At 51.2% G+C, this 26,556-nt stretch overlaps 1 protein-coding gene across 2 annotated transcripts in view; it reads right to left on the minus strand.

The window, feature by feature from the left end:
- Positions 1-26,556, minus strand: part of LOC100501270 (uncharacterized) — a 60,759-nt gene that overhangs the window by 9,896 nt on the left and 24,307 nt on the right. For both annotated transcript variants that reach the window (XM_020539145.2, XM_020539146.2), the window contains exons 16-29: positions 24,769-25,106; positions 15,334-15,386; positions 15,176-15,236; positions 15,021-15,102; positions 14,880-14,929; positions 13,263-13,349; positions 8,768-8,890; positions 8,593-8,687; positions 8,435-8,519; positions 8,196-8,356; positions 6,897-7,020; positions 6,679-6,773; positions 6,471-6,594; positions 6,222-6,373 (exon numbers count right to left, since the gene is read on the minus strand). In XM_020539145.2, the coding sequence (XP_020394734.1) occupies positions 6,222-6,373; positions 6,471-6,594; positions 6,679-6,773; positions 6,897-7,020; positions 8,196-8,356; positions 8,435-8,519; positions 8,593-8,687; positions 8,768-8,890; positions 13,263-13,349; positions 14,880-14,929; positions 15,021-15,102; positions 15,176-15,236; positions 15,334-15,386; positions 24,769-25,106 (1,630 nt within the window). The remainder of the gene's footprint in view (positions 1-6,221; positions 6,374-6,470; positions 6,595-6,678; positions 6,774-6,896; positions 7,021-8,195; positions 8,357-8,434; positions 8,520-8,592; positions 8,688-8,767; positions 8,891-13,262; positions 13,350-14,879; positions 14,930-15,020; positions 15,103-15,175; positions 15,237-15,333; positions 15,387-24,768; positions 25,107-26,556) is intronic.

Raw genomic sequence — 26,556 nt, forward strand, 5'->3', positions numbered from 1 at the left:
GAGTCCAAATCGGCTATACATCCTCAATCTGAAGGTGGCACAACCTTGCTGCCTTGCTGCTCGTCGAGACGACGGGGCATGGCAGTGGCACGAACGCTTCGGACACCTTAACTTCGAGGCCCTGAAGCGGCTCAGTGCCAAGTAGATGGTACGAGGCATGCCGTGCCTTGACCATGTGGAGCAATTCTGCGATGTCTGCGTGTTGACAAAGCAGAGACGGCTCCCCTTTCCACAGCAGTCGAGCTTTCGAGCCAAGGAGAGGCTCGAGCTCGTGCTTGGGGACTTGTGTGGCTCGGTGACACCAGCCACACCAGGAGGACGACGCTACTTCTTGCTGCTCGTCGACGATCTCTCCCGCTACATGTGGGTGATAATCCTTGGTAGCAAGGGAGAGGCTACGAACGCCATCAGGCATGTGCAGGTCGCCGCGGAGGCGGAGTGCGGCCGCAAGCTGCGCATGCTGCGCACCGACAACGGCGGCGAATTCACGGCAGCTGAGTTCGCGTCGTATTGCGCGGATGAGGGCGTTCAGCGCCACTACTCCGCGCTGTACAGCCCGCAGCAGAACGACGTCGTCGAGCGGCACAACCAGACGGTTGTGGGGATGGCTCGGGCTCTCCTCAAAAAGAGGGGAATGTCGGCTGTCTTCTGGGGAGAGGCGGTGGTGACAGCGGTCTACATCCTCAACCGCTCGCCCACCAAGGCACTCAACGGGATGACACCGTATGAGGCTTGGCATGGGCACAAGCCGGCGGTCTCTCACCTACGGGTCTTCGGCTGCCTCGCGTTCACCAAGGAGCTTGGCCACATCGGCAAGCTCGACGACAGGAGCACCTCGGGGGTGTTCATTGGCTACGCGGAGGGCTCGAAGGCCTACTGCATCCTTGACCCAGGAACACAGCGTGTGCGCACGGCGCGCGACGTAGTGTTCGACGAAGGGCGAGGATGGGCGTGGGACAAGGCAGTGGACGACGGCACGACTCCGACGTACGACGACTTCACCATCGAGTACGTCCACTTTGAGGGAGCTGGGGGAGTAGGCAACTCTTCTCCGAGCAGGTCTACCCCAGCCCCCAAGTCTCCACCGACTCCAGCGCCACGCTCTCCAGCTTCGACTACAACGAGCTCTTCACCACCACGCACTCCAGCCACGACTCTGGCTACAGCGAGCTCTTCGCCACCACGTACTCCAGCACCGACGATACCCTCTCCAGGAACGTCCTCTCCGACACCAGCTCGTGTCGAGCACGACCCAGTGGAGCTCGTGACCTCGCTCTCCCGCGACGAGGAACGCGTCGACACGTGCTACGACGGCGAGCTGTTGCAGTATCGAAGGGTGGAAGGCCTTCTCATCGACCCATCGGTGCCGGGCCCTGCGTCTCGCATTTTGGCAAGAGAGTTGCATCTTGCATGCGACAATGGTGAGCCTCGGTCTTTCGCGGAGGCCGAGAAACATGCGGCTTGGCGTGCCGTGATGCAGTCGGAGATGGACGCGGTTGAGACGAACCGCACTTGGGAGCTCGCTGATCTCCCTCATGGTCATCGCGCGATCACCCTTAAGTGGGTGTTCAAACTGAAGAGGGATGAAGTCGGCGCCATTGTCAAGCATAAGGCTCGTTTGGTGGCACGTGGTTTCTTGCAGCAGGAGGGGATCGACTTCGACGATGCCTTCGCCCCTGTGGCACGAATGGAATCTGTGCGACTCCTCCTCGCGCTGGCAGCCCAGGAGGGCTGGAATGTTCATCACATGGATGTCAAGTCGGCGTTTCTTAACGGCGACTTAAAGGAGGTCTATGTACACCAGCCGCCAGGTTTTGCGATCCCTGGCAAGGAGGGCAAGGTGTTGCGCCTGCGCAAGGCCCTCTACGGCTTGCGACAGACACCGAGGGCGTGAAATGCCAAGCTGGATTCCACGCTCAAGAGGATGGGCTTCATGCCAAGCCCGCACGAGGCGACCATCTATCGGCGGGGCAATGGAGAAAATGCTCTGCTGGTGGGTGTCTACGTCGACGACTTGGTGATCACCGGTGCCAAGGATGCAGAGGTGGCAGCGTTCAAGGAAGAGACGAAGGCAACCTTCCAAATGAGTGACCTAGGGCATCTCTCCTACCTGGGGATTGAGGTGCACCAGGGAGACTCCGGGATCACACTTCGCCAGACCGCCTATGCCAAGCGCATTGTTGAGCTGGCTGGGCTCACCGACTGCAACCCAGCTCTCACTCCGATGGAGGAGAGGCTGAAGTTGAGTCGCGACAGCACGACAGAGGAGGTGGACGCTACACAGTACCAGCGTCTTGTGGGGAGCCTTCGCTACCTCGCTTTTTGACTGTCCTCTGTAGTCTCTTTAGCATCTAGAGGACAACAGTCGCTTTTGACTGTCCTCTGTAGTCTCTTTGGCATCTAGAGGACAATCCTGTTGTGTAGTGTGTGTGAGAAGGTGTGGTAGTGCAGCCTCTAGGGCTATAAATATGGGTCTCCAACCCTTAGATGGGTATGGCATTGTGTAGTGTTTGAGGAAATAAACAGAAAATTGCCCCAACTCATAGTGTCATCCTCTTGATGAGAGTTAGAGTCCCTCTACTTACACTTTGACCTTTGGACATCCCATATTCCGAACATATCTGGTTACCGATACTATCTGGTCATCCTAGTTGATTTCTCATTTTCCTAGACTTTTCCTCTGTGGCTCAAGTCCGACACCTTTCACACCCTCATGCACTTCTTCACCTGGGTCTCCACTCAGTTCCATCGACCGGTGCATGGCCTCCAGTGCGACAACGTCCACGAGTTTGACAACTCTACCTCTCGCTCCTTTCTCTCCCACGACGTTCAGTTGCGACTCTCCTACCCCTATACTTCCCCTCAGAATGGTCGGGCTGAACGTATTATTCGCACCACCGCTAACATGATCTACTGCCTCCTTTTCAGGCGTCTCTTCCCGCCCACTATTGGGCAGAGGCCATAACACTGCTAGTCATCTCCTCAACCGCCTTCCCTTCAAGGTAGTCAATCACTGCACCCCCACTTCACCATGTATGGCACATGCTCCTCCTATACCAACGCTCTGCTACTTCTCCACATAAGCTCTCCCCCTGCCCCACTCGCTGTCATTTCCTCGGTAACTCCCCTGACCACAAGGGGTACTGATGCCTTGACCTCCTCACTCGTTGTATCATCATCTCTCATCATGTTGTCTTTGATAAGGAGGTTTTCCCCCTTGGTGACTCCTCTCCACCCCACGACCTCGATACTCCTCTTTCGCTGCCCTCTTTCACGCCGCCCATGACCACGTCGCCTTCTATTGTGCCACGCGCGGCCCAGCTGCCTCTGCTTCTTCTTGTGCCGCGTGAACCATGCATGGCCCTGTCAACCCCGCCCGCGCCATGCATGGCCCAGTCAACCTTTCCTGCGCTAGGCGTGGCCTCACCAATTCCGTCTGGGCCGAGCGCGACCCCACTAACCTCGCCCGTGTTTACCACCGTCGTGGGTGGACCCGATACACCGGTCCCCTAGCAGCGCCGACTTGTTCTTGTGCCGAGCCACCGATGTACCACCCTATCGCCATCCACCCTGACCCCGACCCCGTCCATCCAATGGTGACACACCACTCGGCCGAAGTACTTTGCCTCGTCGATCGGCTGGTTCTGACGGCTAACGCTGCTCGGGCTCCCTCCTCGGTCCCCTCTTCCGTACACGCCGCTCTAGCCAATCCCCACTGGCGCCGCGCCATGGAGGAGTTTCCACCACAGGCTCAACTCGAATGGCTTGCTCGACCGCTACAAGGCTCGTTGGGTCCTTCGGGGCTTCACTCAGCGTCCCAAAGTGGACTACGATGAGACCTTCAGTCATGTCATCAAGTTCGCCACCGATCGAGTCGTGCTCTCCCTCGCCCTATCTTGAGACTAACGGTCCATCAGCTAGATGACAAGAATGCCTTTCTCTACGGCACTCTGACCAAGACAGTCTACTACAACTAGCCCACCAGATTCGTCAAATCCGCTCGCCGAAACCTAGTATGTCGGTTGAACCACTCCATGTACGGCCTCAAGCAAGCGTCGAGGGTATGGTACAGTCGCTTCACCTCCTACTTGGTCTCCCTCGGCTTCGTTGAGGCCAAGTCGGACACGTCCATGTTCATCTATCGGCACGGCGACGACACCGTCTACCTCCACTTCTACTTCGATGACATCGTGCTCATGACATCTAGTGGTGCCCTGTTTCCGCGCACGATCGCCGTCCTATAGTGTGAGTTCGCGATGAAGGACCACGACCCTCTCCACCACTTCCTCGAGATCACTGTAGAGCGGCGGCCCCAGTGCCTCTTCCTTCACCAGATCCATTACACCCTCGACATTCTAGAGAGAGCTGGCATGCCTGACTGCTAGCCCTGATCCATGCCTGTCGAACCCAGGCAAAACTCTCTGAGGATGACAGGCTCCCGGTCGCCTATGTGACGGCCTATCGGAGCCTCACCGATGCTCTCTAGTACCTAACATCGCCTACGCCATTCAGCAGGTGTGCCTTCACATGCACACCCCACGGGAGCCCCACCTCACCGCTTTCAAGCAGATTGTTTGCTACCTCCACAGCTCCATCGACTACGGCCTTGTTCTTCGACCCTCCTCGACTTCGGAGCTAGCGATCTACACCGACGCCGATTGGGTTGGCTACCCCAACACGCGTCGGTCCACTTCCGACCACGCCATGTTCCTGGGCACCAACCTCATCTTCTGGGCCTTGAAGCGATAGCCCATCGTCCCTTGCTCCAGAGTTGAGGCCAAGTACCTGCCCAACGACGTGACCGAGGCCTCCTGGCTCCGCCAACTTCTCTAGGAGCTCCACATCCCCCTCGAGTGCTCGACCCTCGTCTGCTGCGATAATGTCAGTACGGTCTATCCCTCCACCAATCTCGTGCAGCATCTGCGCACGAAGCATGTGGAGATCGACCTTCACTTCATCCGCGAGCGTGACATCGTCGATGATATTCACATTCTCTGTGTCCCGACCACATCGCAGTTCGTTGACATCTTCACCAAGGGGATGTTGTCGAGTGTATTAGAGGATAAAGTTGAGACTGCAGAGGGTGTTAGACTCCTGTTTACGGTTAGGTTAGGGTTTTCCTGTATTTACCTAATTGCACCTATTGTAATGGGCTTAGCCCACCTAACTCCTCTATATAATATATTCCCAACTCAGGATTATGGTTAGGGTGTCATGTATTATAACTCCCTCAATCATATAAACCATGATTTCCCACCCACAACTCACAATGTGGGCCTATTCCTAACAATCTCCCCAAACACATTGAGACGAGATTTGTCTGAGAATGCACTGGGCCGACCTGAGCTTCAATACCAAATTGTTGGAACCAGACCGCCGCCACATGGCGCACCCGCTAGGTCGTCTGCACACACGGCGCACCCGCACACACACCCCAGACCGTTGGGCCACAACACACACGCCCGAATACACAGCAGCGGGTTTTATGTTTGTTGGGTTAACACTCACCCCAAAAAGCTAGTCCATTAGACGGTTGCACCCTCAACCATATAAAGAATGCTTGCCCCCACCCACAACTCACAATGTGGTACTATTGTTGGAACCAGACCGTCGACACACAATGTGCCCGCCCGGTCACCCGCACACACGGCGCACCCACACACACACTGCAGGTCGTCGGGCCGCGACAAACGCACTCGAACGTATAGTAGCAGTTTTAGGTCTGTTGGGCCAACTCTCCCCAAAAAAGCTAGCCCATTAAGGGTTGCACCCTCAACCATATAAATCTTGTTTTCCCACCTACAACTCACAATATGGGACTATTCCCAACATAATGTAGTTTGCCTCTCTCTTTATTTGAAGGCACACATTCTGAGATAAGTTCCTTCCAAAAGTATTCATGTAAACTTGTGAACAACAGAACATCATGATTTTCATTTTAGAGAATACTAAGCAGAGGACGGAACAGACTAGGATTCAATCAAAATATTTGGAAGACATGAAAAATATCAAGGTTACAGGGATAGAATACCAGCTAGTTAAAGCTTAATTGTCCTTATTAATTAAATAAAATAGTTCAAAGGCATAATAAGTTTTTTCTCTTATTTTTTAAGAAATTCTTGAATAGGATCAAGAGAAACATATGAATTATGATACTGCGATAACATTAAATACTGCAGCAGTTTTGCAATATTATGAACAAGTTTCTATATGAGAATAACCTGAATGAGAGCATTTTGCGTACTCTAGGTGCACGAGGCATGTCCATGAATAGTGAATTAGTGAAAAATGCTATTCTTCGACGAGCTTCTAAATTTGTTGGGACGTCCATTGCAGATTCTTTCACAGTCAAAAGAAGGTACAATCGCTTAATCTGTAGACATTGGAGTTTGTGAACACTGTTATACAAGACAATATACTCTAAGACACACGCTTGGTAATACAGGCAATCAACAATTTGCTTATATAACCTGTTCTTCCCACTGTGCTGAAACCGGAGGAGGGAAAACAATTGCAGGCTTTGTACCAGAACCAGCAAAAAGTTGTCTTCTTGGAACTGAATCCTTATTACCATGACCAAACTCAGCCAGCTCTCTGAAAATGATAAAAGGTAAATAATTGTTAGTTGCCTATACACATGAATATGTGCATATAATTGTCAGGGAATCAACAAAGAACCTAATCTCATTAACCATCATATCTCTTGTTATCACTTCTAACATGTCTTGAAGCAACAGCACCACGTTATCAAACTTTGAGGCATCTCTTTCTTTCTGCAAGTGACCGTGTGATGGTAGTATCACAATCAATACATGATTGATAATCTGTCTTAAAAACTTGAAATACTGGAGTTGCCAAATAGAAGAACATTGAATTAAGTAGTAAAATTGCATTACCAAGGTAGACACAAGCTCTACAAATTTCTTGCAAAGAACTGGGAGTGCGCTCATTCTAAAATTGGCAAGGAATGTATTCTTTCCAATATTACCTTCTATTTCTTTGATTATAATACCAATAATCCTGTTGATGTTAACGAACAAACATTCCAAAATAGGATCAGCAACTGGACATGGAGTTCAAAGACATAAGTGCACAAACAGCCATGCAGTTGAAGAAGCTAAACACATATGCCTTCAGGATCATTTAGGTTACATATTTAGAAACAGCTAAAGCTTGATAATTAGAATCATTCCATTATATTATACATCTATGGTGGTGCTTGTCTAGTTGTCTGTCCTTCTCCCGGGTTCATTTTGGAATAGTTAGTTCCTGAATATTGAAATATGAATATGTGCATCCATATGCAAATCAGAAAATGTTGGATTCTATATTCTCAATATAGGATTTATAAGCTTGGCTTAGTGGCTCACACGTGACTAATTAAATAGGACAATGTAAAGCTCATATCCTGATATTGATTCTGGAATCATTAGTAAGAGTGAAAATAATTCAGTCCAATATACTGGTATATGACTGTCGGCTTGTTTTTTAACACAATGGTAGAAGGTATGCCTTTCAATTGAAAAGAAAACAAAAAAGAGTGAATTACAGGAGTGACGAAGGGGCACACATGACAGGCTACCATAGCCTGCCAGAACACAAGAGACACAGAGTGCCCAAGAGCCAAAAGAAGGCTTCTAGGAAATTTTATCTCCTAAAAGGAACAAGAATATTTGGCTTAGCATGTTCCCGATGTTTAGATATTAGGGAACATATAAATTAATTTATTATAAAGTGCCTCCAGATAAGCACCTTTGAAACTGATGCTTGTGGCAGGCATGGTTTTGCAGGAAAGAAGGGTTCAAAGTTTTCTACCACATTTACTTAGCTGGCTTCACATTTACCATTTTTTAATTTTTTTCATGATTTCTCTCTTGTAGAACATAGTTTGTGTTCGATCTTAGACTTTGTGCAGCTAATCCATTCGCCTAACAAAAATGGTTTTTATGGCATGTCTAAATGAGCATAGTAGTAACATTGTTGAAGAAAAAGGTGCTTAGCACCACCTTATTCCTTAGTCTCATATTGAGATACTTATTTCCTCGAGCACTACAGTGGAAGCAAGTTACAATTTTACAGATAAGAATTTCGAGTGACAGTGTTAACTTCTTTTGTTGTGAAGAAATATTGGAAATAGTATGATAGAATTCGTTATAACAAACAGCATGAAAAGAGTGGAAAAAATTGGAAAATACCTTTTTTCATTTTCTCCAACCACCAATAAATTAAGAACGAGTTTGAATGATTCATAACATTCCAGTACAGCACATTTCATGTACTCATCAGCACATATACGTTTCCAAAGATCTGAATCTCTAGGTCTAAATTGTGCCGCCATGTCTAAAGCTATAGGTATCTGCATCAAACATAATAAATTGCACTCATATGTACTATTAAAAATGTGCAAACAAGTTACAAATCTATTTCACCAAACCTTGCTAGCAAGCAAGAACAGAGGCCACTGCATCAATTTGAGGCTGGGGTCTGACGAATAAGGAACCACTAACAAGTCCATCTCCCTATGCAACAAAAAGTTCTCAGCTGCACTGCAAGAATAATATTTTCTTACTAAACATGAGGTTAGTTCCTCACCCATCACTTATAAGATCTTCTTCCCGGAAACTGCATATTACTTCATTCCACAATTGAGCAAACTTGGCGGCCTCAGTTCTCTTGTTGGGAGAAACCTGTATGTTCAATAACTTATAATAAGAAATTACCTTAGTTTATCAAGGGTATCATGCCAAAAATTTCAGCGATTTGAAACCTCAGCAAAGCGCTTTGAGAGTGAAAAGCGCCTATTTTTGCTTTTATCTGAAGGCACCAAATATGTGTTGAAGGCTCCAGGCAAAGAATGGAATCGTGATCTCAGCATTCCCAATGTTCGTATCTAATGCATATAGATTAACAGCTCAATTAGAAAGTAGATTGATATTATTCAACTGTTACATAAATGGTATACACATGTCTAACTATTGCACAAGGCCAATAACTTTTTTTAAAAAGAAAACAATAACATTAATAGAAACGTGGCAACAGTTAAAGGAGTGAATCAGATTGTGCGTGCAACATGCCATCAGAATAAGTCTCTGAAATTTATTAATAATATGGATAGAGTATATGTCATTAAATAAAAAACTTGATTCGCGGGGTATGATAGCCCCAGGTATATTAAGAAGAGAACCTTCTCACACAAGTCGAGAAAACATCTGAACCCCTACACAAACACAGCGGCACTGTAGCCCATGTGAGAAGTGAGAATGACCGCGACTAAAACTTAGACCTATGCTTTAGCGTAACACAAACAAGAGATTTTTTAACCACAGCCTGAAATTCACACCCACGGGGATTTGAACTTAAGACCTGAGGAGCGCTACTCAGACAACCTAACCAATTCAGCTAGAGACCCTTTCACATGTCATTAAATAAAGCAAAAAAAGCTTGAAATTTGATCATAAAAGAAATAAAGAGAACAGTAAGCCAGAACACAAATCCTTACAACCATAAAAATGCCTTGTGCAACAATTCTAAAATCACATTACCAAACTTATCTATTCAATTGAATTTTTAGTGTGCAGAAGCATTTCAACTGTTAGGACATTTCGGTAAGATTTTTCCGTATAGAAAATATTTTGCATTAGACTTTGTATAATGTGTTGGAAGAAGTAAAATGATAATGCCTTGATAGTGGGACATAAATTGAGTTATATGGGTTGTGCTCTAGGCCCATAACACTTAGATAGGAAACAAAACAGTCTAATTAGTCTAATACTCTCCGAAGTCGAAACTCTAGCTACGACAGTTGTTGAGACTGAATCGAAACTCCAAGAAAAACAAGGAGATGTCGGTAAACTACGAGCTCATCGGGGCGTGACGAACACTTAAGTCCCCGATAGCAACGAGCTCATGGACAAAGTGAAGATCGATCTCAACATTCTTTGTGTGCTAGTGTTGGAATGATTGACGGAGAGGTAGATGGTGCCAACGTTATCGTAGTAGACACATGTGCTCCTAGTGAAGAGATTGTGAAGCTCCTAGAGAAGCTAGCACAAACCAGCTCGCTTTAGCCACCCCATTGGCGACGGCTCGATACTCAGCCTTAGAACTAGAGCGAGAGACCACGGGTTCACGCTCGGAGAACCAAGAAATGAGGTTGGCCCCCAAGAAACACCGTATAGTCAGAGGTAGACCGACGGGTGTCTAGGCACCCGACCTAGTGAGCAATGATGTAGACAATCAGCTCATATGTCTGTTAAGGCCCATTAAGCCAAACCTATTGCTATGGCCTACTGGCCTCTATATATAATCTCCACAGCACCTATGGACTAATCATCCTTTGTTATTTCCAAAAGGTAACATGGTAACAAAGTAGGTTAGGGTTAGCATTAATCCCGCCCTGTAATCCCACCCATTTTTTGGTCGTTTAGCGCTGTCGTGTCGTGGTCGCACCATCCTCTTCTTCTTACGGCGTCGTCCGTCGTCACCCCTGCCCGGTGCCCGGCGCCGCCTACTCTGCTCCAACTCAAAAGTTTGGTTGGATCTGATCTACCTTCGGTGATTTTGGTACCCAGTTCTATGTTCATTCATTCAGTTACTTCTCATCACTATGTCTGTCAATACTATAGTTGTCAATATTGTGCTTGATGGGCAGAACTATCCTAGTGGGCCTTTTCTGTTCAAACTGCATTGAGAGGTCATGGTTTACTGTTTCACCTGACTGAAGCTCCACTAGTTCTTGTTGATGATCGGAGCAATGCTATAGCGATTAGAACATGGGAAATTAATGGTGGCAAAGTTATGGCTGCAATGGTCAATAGTACCAAACCATCCATGATAATGACTTTGTTAAAATTCACAACTGCTAAAGCTATTTCCTATTTGGTCACATTTGAAGGAATGCTTTGTTTAGGATAGTGGTGCACTGTTACACACCCTTATGCAACAAACTCATAACATTGAGCAACATGATATGTCTATTGATGAGTACTACTCAGCCTTTGATCGTCTGATGGGGACATTGACCTCTATGGTGCCTGCTTTGTTATGGGAGTTCGACCTGAGTTTGATACACTTCATGCACGATTGCTTCATACTTCTGACACTCTCACCATGGCTAAGGTGTTGCTTGAATTACTTGCCGAAGAAAGTCGTCTTAAGTCTATGTCTTCTCCTGTTGGTGAGGGTCCTCATAGTGTATTGGTTGTTGTTCAGAAACTCAGGCATCCCTCTTTTCAGCCTTATGAGAATTGCAAACAGATTACTCACCGCTCTGAAAACTGCTTTGCTAAGTTTCCGGAGAAGCTAGCTGATTTTCGAGCTCGTCGTGCTGCTCGTGGACGTGGTACCGGATATCCACTAGAGGCTCAGTTGCTGTTGCTGCTACTTCATCCACTAGTGCATCATCCTCGTCTTGGGTTCTTGACTCTGGAGATTCCTTCCATGTGACATCTGATCAGTCACAATTGGCATCTACTACACGTAAAAAAAACTCGACCTGCAGGGGTAAGATAGCCCCCGGGCATTGTATTAAGAAGAAGACCTTCTCACACAGGTCGAGAAAACCCTCGAACCCCTGCCCCACCCATACACAGCGGCATCGAAACCCATGTGAGAACGACCACGTCCGGGGCTGAGCCTTAGACCTGTGCTTTGGCGTGGGACAGACGAGGGGATTTTTTTTAACCACAGCCTGAATTTCGCTCCCATGGGGAGTCGAACCCAGGACCTAAGGAGTGCTACTCAGACCACCTAACCAACTCAGCTAGAGGCCCTTTCGCATCTGCTACACGTGTCACTAATGGTGCTTCTATTCATACTATTGATGGGTACTTTATGCCCGTCACTCATTAGGGTTCACTTTTCAATCCTCATTTTACTATCCCCAATATTTTCTTTGCACCTACGTTATCTATGGATCCTCTTTCAGTGGGATAAATTACATATCACAATTGTTTTGTTGGATTTGATGACTCATCTTATTTTATATAGGATCGTCGCATACGAGATGTGATTGGGAATGGTTGTCGTCGTAGAGCTGCTCCTCGCCTGTACATCTTGGATAACTTGCGCTTTCCTTCATCCACTACCTCTTCGAGTCATGTGCCTTCTGCTGCATTAGCATCTGCTGTGTCATTTGCCCAATGGCACCATCGTCTTGGTCATCTGTGTGGACCTCGTTTGTCTACACTAATAAAATCAGGTTGCTTAGGTCATATATCTGTTGAGTCTAGTTTTCAGTGTAAAGGTTGTCATCTTGGAAAACAAATACAACTTACATATTTCCCTAGTGACCCTCATTCTGCTAGACCATTTGATTTGATTCACTCAGATATTTGGGGGCATGCACCTTTTGTTTCAAAAGGTTTTCATAAATATAATGTTGGGCCTGTCGATCAACTATTGTTGCACCAATACAACCAGGATTTGGCAGCAACAGCAGCCGATGAAGGCATGAAAGATGGAGAGGACCCAAAAAAGGCCCCCCCTGCTAGCCATGCCTAGGCTAACGGCAACTAGGCCAACAGCAGCGACGGCGGCTAGGCTAACAACGACGATGACAGATGGCAAAGCCTGGGGCTACCACCCACAAGAGGGGTGGATAGTCCGACGGAGGCGATGCGGAGGCGATGCAGGGTGCCTAGGCCCTACTCTGACCAAGGACATCTACGGGAAGGCGCCGGCCAAGACAGCGGCATCGGCTAGGGCGACTGTAGAGGAAGGGGCACCAACGATTGGAGTGGAAGGGGCGACGAGCCGACAACGGGGGCAACAAAAGTGGCCCAACATTGAGGAAAGGGTGAGGGGGAGAAGAGGAAACGAAGAAGGGGGGGAGTAGCCGACTATGGCCCCTGCGGCGATGCCAATGGCTGGAGAGGCCTAGTGGTGGCAGAGAGCAGCAAGAGGCAGGCGACAACTAGGGGAGGGGAGGAGAGAGAAAAACCTGGCTGGATACCATGTTGGAAGAAGTGAAACTCTAATCCATTGACAGTGGGCTAAGTATTACATATAGCGGGTTACATGGGATGGGCTCTCGACCCATAACACTTAGACAGAAAACAAAACAGTCTAATACAATCTAATATATTATATATTGAATTATTTCATTTGTAAAGTTCAATCTTATTGGTTTATGCAACTACTTGTGGGTTCAGTCTATTCAATTACCCACTTAATACAAAAGTCATTGCAAAAAAGAAGCATTTGGCAATCAAACTCTCTACACATTCTCATGCTCGACGAGTAACATATAGACTCATTATTACCTCCCCAAGTCGCCCAAGTGCTCCAGTCATGCCACCAAATATCGTAGAGAAGATGGCATACCAAATTTGTGTATCCATTAAATAGACCTGCAAGAATTAAAGGCAACACTAATGAATATTAGAGTTACAGTTTCAAAACAAAGGAGAAGAATAAGACAAATATTAGTAGCCAGATAAAATATACAAGTCGGATAAGCAAATAAAAGGCTATGAATAAGATGATATTACTAGACAGATAATATACATATATATGCTATTCGTCACCTTAGGTGAAGAGCTTCACCTAGCCGGTAATTATTGAACGATCTTCAGTAATTAACGGTTATGACTGAGCGATATTCAATCGTTATCGTGAAATTACTTAAGATTGTTTAGTAATTATCGGTTGGATGAAGCTTCATCTAGGGTGTCAAATAGCGTTGATATATAGGGCAGTGCTATTGGTTATCGTAGGTGATGATCATCCACCCTAAAATGATTTACAAATATCACAAATAACTTAAATTTCTTAAGTCATTCCAGGGTAGGTGATTATCATCAAGGGTGACAAATAATATATATATATGCAGATCTATTCATCACCTAGGGTGATGGACCGGTGATCCATCACCTAGACCCGACCAAAGGCACCCGACCGCGCGCCCCTGCCCACGTCCCACCCTGCGCCCCAGCCACGAGCCGAGCTGCCACCCCGCGCCCGTACACGAGTCAGCGCCCGCGCCTCGCCCACGAACCGAGCCGCCTTACCCAGCACGCGCCCTCTCACAAGTCGAGCCACCGTACCCGCGCGTGCCCCCCTCATGAGCCAAGCCATTGTGAATGCTTGATGACTTAACATTTTCTGTATGAATGACTTAACGCGCTCAAATGACTTAATGTTTTCTATATGTTGTATGACTTAATGGTACCTGAATGCTTGAAATGACTTAATTTTGACTAGAATGACTGAACCAAAAACAAGGAATATCTGAAAAATATGAAAAATTGTTTGAAAAACGAAAATGACTTAATGTTGCCTATATGCTAGAATGGCATAATGTTGCCTATAATGACTAAACCAAAACCGAAAATGTCTGGAAAAAACATGAAGAACGACTGAAAAACAAGAACTACTTAGTATTTCTTGAAATGACATAATATTTTCGTGAATGACTGAACTAATAACATAAGAAATGACTGAAAAAACCCAAAAAATGGCTGAAACAATAAATAACTTAATGTTTTCTGAAAAATGAATTAATATTTACTAGAATAACTTAATGTTGATTCCAATAACATAGAAAATGTCTGAGAAAACCCAGAAAAATGGCTGAAACAATAATAACTTAATGTTTTTTCTGAAAATGACTTAATATTTACTAGAATGACTTAATGTTGATTGGAATGACTTAATGTGGCTAAAAAACGAGCCGCACGGGGCGGAGTCGCACATGCACGAGAGCCACGCGGGTGCGAGCCGCGCAGGCACGAGCCACGCGGGCACGAGCCGTGCGAGGTGCAGGGCCGCATGGGAGGGCGTGCGCGGTCGGGCACTAGGGTGATCCAGGTGATGGACTGTTGGGTCCATCACCCTAGCTGATGAATATATATATATATATATATAGGGTAAGTGTATACCAGTAGAACAGGAGCCCATAGAGACATGATGGCACCAATATTATAGGATGCTGCAAAGGTAATAGTTTTATATTATATAAAGAAAAGGATTCCCTCAATGGAGATCTCACCCAAGAAAGAATGAACGAAATAATCAATTACCATTTGGAAAAAATTCATGCCACTCGTAATGAATATTATGAACACCCATTACATCCTTTGTTGGTTTTATTAGAGGCTGAATCTGCAAATTAAGACGAACTTTAGATCCAGCACATAGAAGAAACATTGCAAAAACATCTAATTGTAGAACTTACTTGGACAAAGTAGCTAAACGAAAATTTGGAGCATAGCAGCAAAATCCAAAAAAATGTATACCTTTGAATTGAACAGACGAGAATAAGCATCCCAAGAGAGAAAAGTAGTAAAATAATAAATAAATATTAAAAATAAACAAAGAGTATACTAAACTCACTTAAAAAGTGAAACTTGGCTTTCATGCATTCCACGGCCAACGTAAATTCGTTTCTGCATGCATTTGTGCAATTAGGATGGTATTGTAGTAAACTGTAGTACTTGATGTATTGCATAGGAGATGGGGACATGGGGTACAATATATAGACTCACAGGACCCTAACCCTAAAGGTCCGGCAGCCCAACAGTGGTGTCGGCCCACACACACAGTCTAACATCCCCCGCAGTCGCAACGGGGGCACCACACGCAATGACACTGGAGTAGAAAAGCCGAAGGTAGGAGCCGATGGGTTGAAATCCCCCCGCAGTCGCAGCGTTGTGAGGGTGCGAATGTTGCGGCTGGAGTAGAGACCGATGTGTACTCCGAGAAGACAATAGCCCCTGGATGCCGAGTTAGCCGAAGTTGAGGTGGTCGTGGCTGGGAGACACACAGTCGTAGCCTATTCTTCGGGAGGGGTCGACGTTCGAGCGTCAAGGATCGGCGAGGCAACACAAAAGGACAACAGCAACCTCAGGGTCTTCTTGCTTCGTTCCGCGACCGGTCGTCGAGGAGCCTCGCCATGGAAGCCAGCGACAGCGCATGCTTCTGCGTCGATCAGGGTGGCAATCCGGCCAAAGGGTCCAGTCGGGAAAGAAGCAAGAAGGGGTAGGATCCAGTCGGGAAAGCCATGACAGCGACCGATCCATCCATAAAGACAGCAATCCGGCCAAAGGGTGGATGGATCTAGCCGGGGAATGTCACGACAGCGGTGGACCCGGCCGAGGAAGCTGCGGCAGCGACGGATCCAACGAAGGCAACGAAGAAGGAAGGCACGCGGCAGGGCGGGTCCAGCCGGGCAGGGGCCTGCGCCGGACCTGGCAAGGGAGTTTGACGTCGATTATGGGCGCAGGTCGAAGGGGGGGTGCAATAGAGAGGAGGGGAGTAGCCTTCTGGCCGGTCGGCGCCGGGAGGCGCGGCGAATCAAGCGGCTAACGACGATGGGAGGCATGCCATGAGGACTGGCCATGAGGGGGGCCGTCGATGGGAGAGGAGGCCGTCGCGGTCGCCGTAGCTGGGGGCGGCTGCCACGCCACCAGAGAGCAGGAGAGGGGCGGCCGCCAAGGAGATGTGGGGCGGGGCACCAGGGACGGGTGACACGCTGTGGGGGGCTGCACCGGCGAGGAAGGAGATGGGGCCGCCCCCGGGAGTAACCTGCGACGGCGGTGGCACACCGTTAAGCCGGGGTGCGGCGTCGGCGTCCACGCGCTTGCGCACCCGCGGGCCTGTGTGGCGGCGGCGCTCATGCTCGTGCGCCCGCGGTGGCAGCCCGCGCCCTTGTGCCTGCTTGCGGCAGCGGTGGCAGCGGTCCGCACCTGCGTGCTCGCCCGCGACGGCGTGCAGGGCCGCGGCGGCCGCGTCCATCAGAGGGGAGGGGGCAGGGCCAGCCAGGGAAGGGAGCCGCCCTCGGGAGGGAAGGATGAGCCTCCCAGGGTGGCGGCGCAGAATCCGGTGGCGATTGGACCTGGGCAGGGGTGGAGGTGGCGGATGTGGGAGGAAGGAAATGTTAGAAGGATAACTCTTGATTAACTGGGCCAACCCTAGGGGTGGCTATATAGGGTTTATACATGGGCCACATGGGCTTAGCCTCATGGGCCTAATCCACATATTCTAACACCCCCCCGCAGTCTGAACTTCCGTCGCAGTGGAGTTTACAGACTGGACTCGAAAAGAAGAAGTACATCACACACAATAGGATCCCCCAACAGACTCAACTAGCCACTACTGATGTTGAGGCTGGAGCGAAACTCGGCGAAGGTCGAGGACGAAAGACCCTTGGTGAAGATGTCGGCAAACTGGGAGGTGGTCGGGACGTGGAGGACCCGAACAGCACCGGCGGCGACATAATCGCGGACGAAGTGTAGATCGATCTCTACATGCTTGGTCCGCTGGTGCTGCACTGGGTTGGTGGAGAGGTAGACCGCGCTGACGTTGTCGCAGTAGACCAGCGTGCTCCTGGATAGGGGACTGTGAAGCTCAGCGAGGAGCTGTCGTAGCCAGGTAGCCTCCGCCACGCCGTTGGCCACGGCACGGTACTCCGCCTCCGCACTCGAGCGGGAAACGACCGGCTGGCGCTTCGACGACCAGGACACCATGTTGCCGCCTAAGAAGACGGCATAGCCGGAGGTGGAGCGCCGAGTGTCTAGGCACCCAGCCCAGTCAGCGTCGGTGTAGACGACCAGCTCGTCGGAGGTAGACCGATGAAGAAGCAGCCCGTAGTCGATGGTGCCCCGAAGATAGCGGAGGAGGCGTTTGAGAGCCGCAAGGTGGGGCTCCCGGGGATCGTGCATATGGAGACAGATCTGCTGCACGGTGTAGATGTCTGGCCTGGTGAAGGTGAGGTACTGAAGGGCACCTGCAAGACTCCTGTAGCCGGTGGGGTCCGCGACTGGGTCACCTGTGGCCTCACAGAGCTTGGCCTGCGTGTCGACTGGGGTGGAGCAGGGCTTGCAGTCACTCATCTGGGCCCACTCCAGAATGTCAAGAGTGTACTGTCGCTGGTGAAGGAGGAGTCCTGAGGGGCGAGGCTCAGCAGTAACCCCCAGGAAATGGTGAAGCACGCCTAGATCCTTGACCGGAAACTCCCGCTGAAGTGCGTCGATGAGGCGGCGAAGAAGTGACGGGCTGGAGGCGGTGAGGACAATGTCATCCACGTAGAGAAGCAAGTAGGCAGTCTCTGCTCCATGATGGTGGACGAAGAGAGACGTGTCTGACTTGGCCTCCACGAAGCCCAGGGTCACCAGGAACGTAGCCAGTCTGGAGTGCCACGCCCGGGGGGCCTGCTTGAGGCCGTAGAGGGACCTATTGAGCCGGCAGACCAGGTCAGGGCGAGAGGAGTCCATGAACCCCACCGGCTGACAACAGTAGACGGTCTCGGTGAGGGCGCCATGCAGGAAGGCGTTCTTGACGTCGAGCTGGTGAACTGGCCAGGAGCGAGCGAGGGCCAGTGAGAGCACCGTGCGGACGGTGGCCGGCTTCACAACCGGGCTGAAGGTCTCATCGTAGTCGACTCCGGGGCGCTGAGTGAAGCCCCGAAGAACCCAGCGAGCCTTGTACCGCTCCAGGGTACCATCGGCCCGCCGCTTGTGCGTCCAGATCCACTTGCCGGTGACGACGTTGGTGCCGAGCAGACGGGGCACCAGATCCCACGTCTGGTTGGCGACGAGCGCCGCGTACTCCTCCTCCATCGCCCGACGCCAGTGGGGGTCCAGCATGTTGGAGATAACTCTGATTACTCATTTCTGTTAGCCAGAGGCTTTTGATTATATAGAGGTACAGAACCTTGGCAGCCGTACACCTCTTGGGCTGCCCAAGGTCTTTAAAGACTGTAATTAACTAACACAGTTATCTAGGAAATGCTTAGGAAATAAGGCTTATTAACTACATTTCTCCTTATCGAGGAGTGGAAGGCCCATCTCCTTGGGCACGGCCCCGACAATTACTTCCAGCGCACGCCTGTCATCGCGAAACTGGACAGGGCCGCCCTCGATGGCATCCCAGAGATCGCGCGCCTGCATCCTCAGCTTCATGGTCTGGCTCCACTCGTAGTAGTTCGTCTTGTCCAGCATCGGCCACGACGTGCCGCTGCCGGAGTCGCGGTACACCACCCTTCCTTGCGGCGACTCGTAGCGACCGCCGCCGCGGCAGCGCCTCCGGTCCCGCAGTGGTGACTGCGAGCGCCTCCTGTCTCGCGGTGGAGTCCGCGTCCGCCTATTCCTCTCTGTCTCCTCTTCCTCCTCCCAGTCCTCCTCATCTTCTCCCTTCTCGGCGGCGATTTCGGCCCGTAGCTCCTGCGTTGTCCTTGCCGCCGCTTCTGCAGCAGCCGCCGCCTGCTTTGCTGCCTGGACTGCCAGCGCTGCTGCTTCCTCTGCAGCCTTCAAGCGCGCGGCCCGGCCGGAGGAGTCGCCCAGCTCTCCTTCGCCGGGACCCTTGGCCTTGAGCCTGGCAGCACGCTCAGCAGAGGTCGACATGGAGTGGAGAAGGTAAGGAGACGGCCCTGTGGCTCTCTGGTGTCTAACCAAGGCTCTGGTACCAAATGTTGGAGATAACTCTGATTACTCATTTCTGTTAGCCAGAGGCTTTTGATTATATAGAGGTACAGAACCTTGGCAGCCGTACACCTCTTGGGCTGCCCAAGGTCTTTAAAGACTGTAATTAACTAACACAGTTATCTAGGAAATGCTTAGGAAGTAGGGCTTATTAACTACACAGCAGGGCGGTGCGGACGGAGGAGGGTACCGGAGAAACCTGCGAGTCTCCGAGCGTGGTCGCGAGGACACGGGGCGGCAGGGTACCAGCCGCGTGCCGCGTCACCATCGGGTGGACGTGTCGTGGGTCACGGTGAAGGAGCGGTGGGTGGTACACCGCGTCTCGACAGGAGCCGCGGATGGCCGCGACGGAGGTGTAGGTGTCCCTGGCGGGGACTGGGCCGCCGGCGGTGCCGCCGGAGGAGAGGTTACCGGTGGGGACGGCTGTGGTGGTGGCGACGGTGGAGGTGCGAACCCCGGCGGCGGCAGCCGGCGCTGGTAGACGCGCACCGGCTGGGCGAAGCGGGCCGGAGGGGTCGATACCGACGGCCCCGCAGGCGGTGCAGTCCCACCACCCCCGCTCGGCCCGGGGGCGATCGGAGACGGGACCCCGCGGAGAGGCGACACCACCGTAGGCGACACCAACGGACCCGAGCAAGGCACCGGGCCGGGGGTAGGAGCGACAGGCGGTGAGTGAGTACCTGCAGAGAGAGAGGAAGGATAGGTGGCTCGACCACCGCGTCAGTCGAAAGGAGAGTGAATAGGTCAAGGTCAGGGTCGGAGGAGGGTGTTGTGGTGGTGGAGGAGTAGGGAAATACGGACTCATCAAACACCACATGGCGAGAGATGAGGACCCGGCGAGAGGAGAGGTCAAAGCAGCGGTAGCCCTTGTGGTCCGGGGAGTGCCCGAGAAACACACAGAGGGTGGAACGGGGTGCAAGCTTGTGAGGAGCAGTGGCAGCGGTGTTCGGGTAGCAAGCACACCCGAAAACACGGAGGTGGTCATAGCGCGGAGGGGTACCGAAGAGTGCCTGGTGAGGAGTAGGAGCCGGGCACGCAGTAGAAGGGAGACGGTTGAGGAGGTAGGTAGAGGTGTGGAGGCCCTCGGCCCAGAAATGTGCCGGAAGGTGCGCCTGGAGGAGAAGAGTGCGGATGGTGTCGTTGGTCGTGTGGATCATGCGCTCAGCCTTGCCGTTCTGGGAGGAGGTATACGGGCAAGACATCCGCAATTGCATCCTGTGGGAGAGAAAGAAGGCGCGGGAGGTAGAGTTATCGAACTCCCGACCATTGTCACACTGGACGACCTTAATGGTGAGGCCGAACTGAGTGGACACCCAGACGAAGAAGTGGCGGAGGGCGGGGAAAGCTTCAGACTTGGCACGCAAAGGGAAAGTCCACACATAATGAGAAAAATCATCAAGCACCATAAGATAGTATTTGTAGCCTGACATACTGGTAATAGGTGAAGTCCACAAATCGCAGTGTACAAGATCAAATGCATGAGTAGCATGTGAGGAAGAAGAAGAAAACGGAAGACGAACATGGCAGCCTAACTGGCACGCATGACAAAGGTGCTCATCATGTGATCTAGTACATGGGATAGTGGCACTACGAGTAAGCTGCATCAAGGCTTCGCGTCCGGGGTGACCAAGGCGACGATGCCATGTGGTAGGAGACGTAGTGGCAACAAAAACAGCAGCAGTGGCAGGTGACGAAGACGAAGAAGAGGTGGCGGGCGGAAGCCGAAGGGTGTAGAGGGGGCCGGTGCTGTCACATCTGAGGAGGGGTCGCCGAGTTGCCGAGTCCTTCACAGTAAGACTAGAAGAGTCAAACTCGACAGAACAAGAATTATCAGCAGTAAAACGGCGAATAGAAAGAAGATTGTGGACCAAAGAAGGAGCGACAAGAACATCCGGAATACGAAAAGAGCCGGGAGGGCCGGAGGCACCCACAGATGTGACAGGAAAACACGATCCATTCGCTACCATGATGGACGAAGGGAGAGAGGAAGGAGGGCGGACAGAGGTGAGTATACCAGGGTCAGGAGTGGTGTGGTCGGTAGCACCAGTGTCCGCAATCCACTCGGGACCCATCGGCGGAGTCAGAGTGGGAGTCTGGAAGGCAGCCAGGGCGGTCGCGTCCCAACCAACCAGCCCGGACGGTGGAGCAGCCGGCGGTGTGGGCCACGATGAAGCGGCAGGCGTCGAGGTCCAGGGCGACGGAGAGGCGAAGGCGAACCCCGGCAGCGAGGTGAACCCTGGCTGCGCACCAGCGAACATGGCCGCCGGGGGACGAGCCTCAGAACCTGGCCCCTGGAACGGCCACATGGAGATGCGTCGTGACCACGGGTGGTGGAAAGTGGGCCAAGGCGCACCCTGTTGGGGTCCCGGCGTCGATGCGTTGCCACGGGCACCACCGTCGGAACCACCACCACCGCCCCGCCTCTGCCACCGCGAGCCCCGTCGCCCCTACTCAGCCCGTGTGGATGAGGGCCAAGGGCAGAGTGGGACGGAGGAGGTGGACGGGTCGGGGTGATAGCCTCCAGTGCTGTCGAGGAGGACGAGGACCCCGGGCCGAAGAGCGATGCAGCCTGAGCACCCAGAGTGATCTCCTCCAGGGCAAGGTCATCGCGGACCTGGAGGAAGGTAGGGAAGGGACGCTGGCGCATGATCAACGACCAAAGGTGGGTGTAGCGATCGCTGAGGCCGCAGAGGATGTTGAGGACGAGCATGCGGTCCTCCACGGGACAGCCCAGATCACCAAGTGAGTCCGCCACGGCCTTCATCTTGCGGCAGTACTCACCGACACTGAGGTCCCCCTGGACGAAGGTGAGGAAGGTCGCGTCGAGGCGGAGAGCCCGAGCTTCGGCGTTGCCCAGGAACTGGCCCTCGATGGCTAGCCAAACAGCCCGAGCGTGAGGAAGGTTCCAGAGGAGGCTATGGAGGTCGACGGAGATCGTCCCCACGATCCAGGTGAGCATGATGATGTCGAGGCGGAGCCACGTGGCAGTCGGCGCCACGTCGGTGAGGTCGCAGAGGACGTGGTCATCTAGGGCGTAGCGGCGAAGGGTAAGGAGGAGTAAGTCCCGCCAGCGTGCGTAGGACAGCGACTCTGGCTCGAGGACGACAGGAACCATGAGACGAATGTTCTGGACACTCCCGGCCTGAAGGTGGAGCTGAGCCACGAGCGGGTCATTCGGGTCATGCCGGAGCACCGTGGGGATGATGCGGGGCCCGGCGCCGACGGTCGGTGCGGTCGGGACGCCGTATGCGCCGCCCACGGGTGCAGGAGGTGGCCCCGCCGTCGTGAGCCGCAGGTGAGGCGAGGAGCTGTTCCGTCACGGCAATCTGAGCAGCGATAGCGTCGGCTGCCTCGCGCTCGCGCTCCCACACGAGGGCCGCGTCCCGCAGAAGTGTCTGCCGCGCCGCGTGCTCCGCGCGGGCAGCGGCGAGGGCGGCGACGGTGTATCCCTGATGGGCGACCAGTGGAGGAGGCGGCTGATCGACGACAGGGTGCGGATCGATGACCAGCGACAGGGGGGATTGGCGGGGGAGGGTCCTCCGGATCTGCAACCCCGCGGGAACCGCAGTCGCCACAGCACTAAGGGTAGAGGCGGTACTCGCGGCGGTGAGGGCCCCATTGGTGGCGCTCGGTCCCGACCCCCATGCTGGCCCAAGCGCAGAGGAGGCGGTCCTGCCCGCGGGTCCGGGAGAACCGGCACGGGGCGGACGAGCGGCAGTAGCGCGCGGGCCAGGGGCGGCAGCACAGGCCCAAGAGGAGGAGAGGGGAGGGAAGACGTGTTAGTAGGAGGGGGAAGGGGGAGGCGGCTGCTCAGCCATGGAGGGATGGATGGCGGCGCAGCAGCGCGGAGCGGCGACGCCGGCGAGCAGAGGAGGTTGCGGCCGGATCGGGCAGGACCGGGCACGGGGCCCGCGGACCGGAGGAGTCGAAGGAGGTCGGTGGCGCGGCGGCCTGGGCGTGCCTGGGCGTGGGGAGAGGGGCCGCCTGGGCGCGGGCCGCCAGAGGAGGGCACGGCCGGCGGCAGAGGACGTGCGGCGCGGCGGCCTGGGCGCGGGAGAAGGCCGCCTGGGTGCGGTCCGCCAGTGGGCGCGCGGCGCGGCGGACAGGGCGCGGACGGCGGCATAGGGAAGAGAGGGTTGCCTGGGCGCGGCGCCAGAGGAGAGCACGGCCCAGCCGAGCAGCGCAGGGCGCGGGTCCGGGGCGGCGGCTGGAGGAGTAGAGGAAACCCTAGCCGTCGGTTGAGGGGAGAGAGAGGAGAGAAAACCTAGCTAATACCATGTTAGAAGGATAACTCTTGATTAACTGGGCCAACCCTAGGGGTGGCTATATAGGGTTTATACATAGGCCATATGGGCTTAGCCTCATGGGCCTAATCCACATATTCTAACAGGAAACTCTAATCTGGTACCATGTAGGAAATTGTAGTGCTTGATGTTTACATAGGAGATGGGGTACAATATATAGACTGACGGGACCCGAACCCTAATGGGCCGGTAGCCCAACAGTGGTGTCGGCCCACACACACAGTCTAACAGGTATAACAAGTGTATGGACCAATAAATGTGCATGGAATTATTTTGATGCAGCAAAATCCATGAGAAATCTCCAAAACATTGCTTGGGTGCATGCTATGGAAATAGTTAAGTGTAAAAAATGTTTTGACCGACTTGACTGTGGAAGTATTTATGCAAACATTTTCAGATACTGCTGATTAGACATCTACAATTCCTGCAGTAGGACAAAATATCACCTCCTTTATTAACTATGTAGCTCTAACAAATGCAATAGGTAATGTTTGGCTGAAAAAATGTTGTTGAGAGAATTGCAGTATGCTTTGAAGAACTATGCAAGTACGAAAACCACACTTGATCAGGCAAACATCAACAAAAGACGAGACAATTTCTTCCTTCGCACTCCTAGCCGTTTGACATTTTTTTATGGTACAGTTTTATGAGCCAACTCTTGTCCAACTACAAACAATAGGGTGGCTGACATATAACACGAAATTGGCATATAGTGGGCTTAATAATCCAAATTGGCAATAATCCATGATGCTCTTGTAAACTTGACTGTCATTCGAATAATCAAAGAAATGATCAAATGCATTTTTGCAAGATTAACAAAATTACAGATCTAGGAAATCTATGAACAAGAGCACGAATAAGTCAGTGACCAAATGCATTCTTCCAAAATCAATTGAATCATGTCCAAATAATAGCTTAAGACTTTGCCACGTAAAAGCTTGTCTCACAGCAGAAACTTTGAGAAGAACTTTCTACAAACATGTTGAATAAATATTTTTTAAAATATATATACAACAAAAATAAAGAGACTAGATTGAACTGAATACCTGAGACCACCACAAAAGCAGTCTAACAATATGCCAGTCTGAATTTTCTATCCACCTTCGGAACATTGGAAACAGGAAGAGTGCCGCACTAAGGATATTAGGTATTAGGTACACTGCCACAGCCAGGATATATAGAGGTGGCACCCCATTGACATAACGGAGCCATTTTTCCAAGTCCTTGAATGGTAATAAATTGACTTTAGATGCTGTGCTAATGTAGAAAAAGGGAAGAACCACAGCCCACATGGCACTAACTATCATTTTTAGAACATTTCTCATGACGTCAACGAACTTGCATCTATGACTACCAGGAAAGTTCAGAATGAAGTCCAAAATGCCTGCCATTAATTATAGAAAAAGGTCAGCCATACTTTGAACTGAAATTTTTTTAAGGTAATTTGTAAGACCTCAAGAATACTAATGTTAGAATCTAGTAAAACTTCCTAAAGAATTTGAATTTGAAATACCTTCTAGTAATAAATTTTCTTATTTTAAATTACTTCCCCCAAAATGAATCTGTTGTCGAATAAAAGATAAAATAAGAGGAACCTAAATTAATTAAGTCCTTCTTTATCAATATATATATTTAATTTAAATTCTTCTTTAACATAGGGCATTCACTAGGAAGAACCTACTCTTGAAAATAATATTTTTTTTGTATGTATGAATGGCATAAAAAACACACACACACACATGCTTATATAGGAAAAATAAATATATAAATAAATAAAATAATAAAATATTATTGCATTACATTCTGGTGTTTTGGCTGAACATTTGTCTCAAATTATAAACTTAGATTTGAATTCAACTTGGATTTAAAACTAAAAGGAGGAAAGCAGGAAATAGAAAAGGAATAAGAAAAATAGAATTGCGCTGGGCTAAATCCAAACCTTGGCTCGGCCCACCCAAGTCGTGCGGCCCGTTATCCCCCCCCCCCCCCCCGCCTTCTCCTTATCTGTGGAAATCCATGGAGTCGCTAACAGCGGGCCCCTCTGCTCAGCCTCACACTTCCATCACGCGCGCGGGCCCCGGTCACAGCCTCTCCTCCCTTCCGCGCGCTCGTCTCACTGGCGGGTGGGCCATTGCGGCCATCCTGTCCCGCCCTCTATGTTCGCGCCAGCGCGTTCGATCCCCATCGTCGCTGCCACCTGGGTCCCATATGTCTGACCCGTCTCCCACCCTGGGTCCGAAGCAACGAATGGCTGATCCACCGCCGGGAATCTCGCCTCTATCTCACCTAACCTCCTCTCATTTCCTGTGAGAACCTCTACTACTACTTAGTATAGCAATTATCTTTTGATATGACAGGCCGGTATTGGGCCATGTAATCTTGGAGGATTAAGCCCAGATTGTAATAGCTATAAGTACTCATACTTGTGAAAGAAGAAAGACAGGAAATGAATAACAGAAATCCACCACAAACTCACCTGGAAAACTTACCTGGTGTGCTTGCCCGTTGAACTCATCTGAGTTCATTCCCTTGTCGCGGCTCACGTCAGGGAGGCGGGCGCTCCCTCGGCCACGAGCTGTGACAGTTGGTATCAGAGGTTGGAGTCCTGCGGTGGAGTTCAAGAGGACGCGACGGCGCCTTCGGCGAGACCATCGGTGCAGTCGCGCTTCGTGTTGGAAGCCATGGAGGAGCACCAGCGTACGAACCAGGAGAATTGGAATCGTGTGTTCGCGGCGCTGGAGGACTTGACCGGGCGGGTCAAGGAAGTGGAGCGGACGCAGGATCAGCTGATGACGCAATCCGAGTTGGCGGCTGCAGTAGCAGAGCAGGCGGCA

Source organism: Zea mays, chromosome 6 (genome assembly GCF_902167145.1).
Source record: "Zea mays cultivar B73 chromosome 6, Zm-B73-REFERENCE-NAM-5.0, whole genome shotgun sequence".
Taxonomy (NCBI): Eukaryota; Viridiplantae; Streptophyta; class Magnoliopsida; order Poales; family Poaceae; genus Zea; species Zea mays.